Source organism: Cervus canadensis, chromosome 4 (assembly GCF_019320065.1).
Source record: "Cervus canadensis isolate Bull #8, Minnesota chromosome 4, ASM1932006v1, whole genome shotgun sequence".
Lineage (NCBI taxonomy): Eukaryota > Metazoa > Chordata > Mammalia > Artiodactyla > Cervidae > Cervus > Cervus canadensis.
The window spans coordinates 66,498,078-66,503,456 of NC_057389.1; the positions used below are offsets into that span (position 1 = coordinate 66,498,078).

The 5,379-nt window shown below is 30.4% G+C and overlaps 1 protein-coding gene across 1 annotated transcript; it reads right to left on the reverse strand.

The window, feature by feature from the left end:
• Window positions 1-1,200: 1,200 nt before the first annotated feature.
• LOC122439249 (olfactory receptor 2L8-like) lies at window positions 1,201-2,139 on the reverse strand. The gene has a single exon (XM_043464339.1). The coding sequence runs from the start codon at window positions 2,137-2,139 to the stop codon at window positions 1,201-1,203; it is 939 nt and encodes a 312-aa protein (XP_043320274.1).
• Between the last annotated feature and the right edge of the window lie 3,240 nt (window positions 2,140-5,379).

Consider the following 5,379-nt stretch of genomic DNA (forward strand, 5'->3'; position numbering starts at 1 on the left):
GAGCTTTGCCTGGAAGAAACAATGACCAATGGTGGAGGTAGGGACCAAATTAAACTTCCATCCTAAAGCCCAACAGTTTGTCATGTACAAAATTATTCACTATATCACTTCATCACTAGAGTGCCAGGACAAATGCTAAGAGCTCAGGCAGTCAACTTTTTCAGTAAATAAACAAAATAATAGGGTAAAAATTGTCATTGAAATAAAACACATCAGGAAATTGTAAGCATTCACGAAACTGTACAGAAAGTAAGTTGTTTTTCTTTAAACTGTTTCAACATTACAAATCAAATATCCACAGTTTTAGAAATAGAAATGACATTTTAAGGTTTTAAAATTAATATGAAAGATAATTCATGGAAAACAATACTTTATGTAAAATTATAGGAAAAAATCATTAGCAAATTTTAACTCAATTTACCTTCTAATTGGATATATGGTGGTAAAATTAAAGAAAAGGCATTTGAAACCTCACAATACTTCTGGTTTCCTATACACAGTCTACAAATTATGAGAAATTTGACAGAAATAATTGATGACACAGACTGAATCTATATTTAAAATTAAATTCAGATTTACATGAAACTGATTTGTGTGAACTGATGAAGTAAACTTGACTTATAAGAGAACTTTTTAGAAAAAGAAACTCTCCGTTTGAATTATTAGTTCCACGTGTGCTAAAAGTTACACTTTGGCATAATTTATCAATAATTCAATCTAAGGTTTTCATAACTTACAAATACTCCTAATGGCTTCAGTAATATTAGCAGAAAGATTCATTTCAAAATTAAAAGTAATCAATAATTAACTGCAAACTTTGTACTTGTCATCTCTGACTAAAAAAAATTTCAACTACATTAAAAAAATAAATTTTCTAAAAGTATAAATTTTGATAAATTCATAGAAATGTGAGTTTGGGCATGGCCAATAATGACATATGAAAATAGTGATTACTTTTTATTATGCATAAAATTGTGACGCAAAATATTGTTTGCAATTTGTATTATATTTCATATTTAACAAAATAATGTTGAAGAAAAAACTATATTTGAGAAAGGATAATGGCAACTTTTTCCTCTTTTTAACAAGACACTTCGAATTTTTTATCCTTTCAGTTAAGCGTAAAGTAATGTTTTTATCACTGTACAGTGATGAATGGATTTATGCTCAAGTCTTGGTATGCATGGAAAAAGGCTTTGTCTACATTTTCACAGAGCAGAGTCTCTGAGCTACTCTTCTCAATGCCTCCATTACTTCCTTGTTTCTCAGGCTGTAGATAAGAGGGTTGAGCATTGGGGTCAAGATGGTGTAGAAGACAGCCAGAGCCTTGTCCTCTGTTGGAGATCGAAGGGATCTTGGACGTAGATAAGTATAAACAAAGGGTGCATAGTAGAAAGTCACCACAGTGAGGTGGGTGCTGCATGTTGAATAGGCCTTCTTCTTCCCTTCTGCTGAGTTCATGCGATAGACAGTAAAGAGAACACGGCCATAGGAACAAGCAATAACAATAAAAGGCAACACAAGAAATAGGGTAGTACTCACAAACACTGTGTACTCATAGACCCAGGTGTCAATGCAGGCCAGAGTCAACATGGCTGGGACATCACAGAAGAAATGATTGATGGCCCTGGATCTGCAATAAGGGATATGGAGGGCATATGTGGTGTGGGCACAGGAGTTGATAGAACCCATTATCCAAGATCCTATTATCATCAGCACACACACTCTTCTGCTGATTCTTATGGGATAGTGAAGAGGAAAGCAAATGGCCACATAGCGATCATAAGACATAGATGTCAAAAGCAATGCTTCTGCAACTGCTAAAGTCAAAAAGAAGAAGCTCTGAATCCCACATCCAATGAAGGAGATAGACTTGTTTCCAAACAGAAAATTGGAGGCCATTTTGGGGACAATGGTGGAGATGTAATTTAGGTCAATGAAGGAGAGCTGACTAAGAAGGAAATACATTGGTGTATGGAGATGCGTGTCAAAAAAGATGAGAAGGATCATTGACAGGTTGCCAAATAATGCCATTAAGAAAATAAGAACAATGAAAATAAAAAGAAACAGGCCAATTATTGAAGGGGAGAACAATCCAATTAAGATGAAATCATTTGATGTCCAATTATAGGTTTCCATGAATCATTGATATGTTTTTTTTTCCTAAAGACAGACATAACAGTAAGTTATTCTTAAATGACTAATTTAGTTCAGTCATAAAAATTCAAAACTGAATTTTTATCTATTTTGCAAAAGACAAATTTAAATTTTAAGCCAGAGATTGAAAGTTTAAGATGCAAACATTTTTTGCCAAAGTTTTCCCAGAAATCTTTGAATTTACTTCTAAAAAATTATTAAGAAATCATTAAGATAAGTATTTTTACTGCCTACATGAACTCAAGTATCATCAAAATCAGATATCATAATTGAAATACATTCATAGGACATCAATGCAAATGCATACATTATATAAATTCTGCAAATAAATATTTATTACAATTAATGAATTATTTATCTTTCATATTCAAACCCAAAAGCTTACCTCTAAAACTGTATCAATGTATCAGCTGATGATGGGAAGCTATTAATATTTTTCTTTCTTCAGAATTTTTTTACATGGAAATGTCAAATCAAGCTTATTTGAAGCCAATTACTATCATTTGGCTCATTCATTGTGAAATCTAGGATGAATCCTTATTGTTAAGTACTGTTTACACAAAGTCATTCTTTTCTTCCTCCTCAACAACATTCTGAATACTACAGATAACGTAGACCCTTTACCTAAATATCTATAAAATGTGCCCCTTGTAGCTTTTGTGAATTTACTCAATGCCTCCCATTAGCATAAATTTTATTTTTTAATCATTATTTGATAAATATTGCCTTACATTGCTTTGCTGTATTCATTTCATTTTTTACCATTGTTTGTACTTAAAATTATTTTCAATTCTAGATGAGTGTGTTTAGTTAAGTACTATATTTATAATCTCCTCCTTCTTAAAAACCTATCATGATGATTAAGAAATAGACATGTGCTAAACTAAAAGGGAACAGGGAAGCATATGGCACAATGAGAGATGAAATATTCTAGGTTCTTTTGAAAGAAGAACTTTGAATAGAGAAGTGGTCAATTATTTAATGGAAAACAGAAAATGACATTCTGAAAGTATTCTCATGAATGAATATTGGAAAAAACATTCTCAGTGATATAAGAATTTATTAATTCTACACTGCATGTTGTGTTTTACTTGTAAATACTATTCTAGAGCCAATTTTTTCCAGACTTTTAAAAGAATTGCTAAACATGAAAGAGAAAGCTGAATATGGGCACATACGTATACACATACTGAAACACACACAATCATATACAAATATAAAGCAAATTAAATAATTGAAAAAATGAAAAAGAGAACACTTTAAAAAATGACTTATCTCTTCAAAGAAGTATAAGATATTATTAAATCACATATCATTAGATACGTAAAAGAGACAGGTAAGAAAGTCTTTTGCAAATTAAGGACAAAAGATAATCAATAAAAAGATTAAAGGGAAGTTTCAAACACAAAATGGAAAAAATCCTATAGAATTAATATTTAAAATAGAACAGCAACAAACATCTAATTATGTTGCCGTATTGAAGGGACAGGAGAATTAGAGAATATAAGGAAACCAACATATATGTATAGTCATTCCTAGAAATGTATATAAAAAATGATAATGGAGTTAATATTGTCAAAGAAAAATACTTTCAGTATTGATATACATGACTCACTATATTGAAATATCATGAATAGAAAACAGAAAAATAAATGAGAAATACTATATTGCAAAATAACTTCTTTAGGATTTTAAATGTCTTCTTGAATATGTTTTCTGAATATTCTCAACATTGCCTATAAATACATAGCTCTAAAAATGTCTTGACAGTAAAAATACCAATAATGAGAAGAATTGTATACAGAGAAATATACACTAAAATATCATGATTTTAAAAGAATTTATATTCTTCTATTGTAGCAATCTATAGTGGAAGATTAAACAATGTTGTCAACCTAGTCACTGCAGATGCAAAGTTGGATGTAACTATGTTGAAATGATGGTAACACACACAAAAGATGTAGAGATGGCGGTATATAGAGAGAAATGTCTTTGTTCACAGTAGCCAGGGAGAAGAGTTGAGGTGGTATTGGTATTTAGTAAGTATTAAATATAAGCATATTGGTGAAAAATGTATTGCTAAATAGAAGGAAATGTGCTAAAATATTTTAAAATATATGCCTTAGGAATCAGGAGGAGTGGGTGATGAAACCATTGGCTCATTCTGTTGGCCACTAAGATCATGTTCTTCTTTACTTGAATAAAATATTAAAGTGGTATAAACTAATGTCGCAATTAAAAATTTAACTCACAACTAACTCTATAATCAATGATGGAAGACTAAAATCTTTCTTTCAGATCAAGAACAAGGCAAGAAAGTCCTCTTTTGTCATTTCTGATTAATATAGTACTGGAAGTACTAAAAAGAACCTCTAAGCAAGTAAAACAAACAAATCAAAATCCAAGCTATAAAGAAAATAGTGAAATCATCATGGTTGAAAATATACATTATCTCATGTGTAGAAAATGAAGATCCTTTAGGACTAATAACTCAGCAATGTTGCAGGATATTAAATCAGTGCATTTCTGTACACTAATAAGGTATATTATGTATATACCAAAAAGAATTTAAGAAAACAATTACATTAGCAGTATCATACAATAAATTTGAATAAAATTATTAGGAATAAACTTAACAAGGAAGGCAGAAAACTTGCTCACTGAAAATCACAAAACACTGCTTAAAGAAACTGAAGCAAAGACAAATAAATGGAATAGTGCTCTGTGCCTTTGGGTTGGAAAACTGAATATTGTTAAAATGCTGATACTACTATAAGCAAAGAACAGATGCAATAAAATATCTATCATAATCCCAAAAGGAAGTTGAAGAAATAGAAGAAATACATTCTAAAATTCATTAAAAAATTCAAATACACAGGCTAGCCCAAGCAATCTTATAAAATAATTGGAAAATTCACTCTTTCTGAACAAAACTTACCACAAAGCTACAAAAACAAAGACTGTAGTATTGATATAAAGAAAAACAAAACCAAAATTTTAGAGATATCAGGAAAAAGACTTCACATATGTGATCGAATGACTTTTTTGACACGTCTTATTCATACCTACAATTGGGATGTTCTTTCAAATAATATTGCTAGGAAAACTTCAGATCCATATGTATATATTAAAATTGGTCCATTATCTTACAGCATACACAGAAATTAGTTTAAATGAATGAAATAGCTAACTATAGAGCTAAAACTGTAAATTCTTAGAAGG

Excerpts from the sequence above, each read along its gene's own strand:
- LOC122439249 (XM_043464339.1), bottom strand. The coding sequence starts at position 2,139 with ATGGAAACCTATAATTGGACATCAAATGATTTCATCTTAATTGGATTG.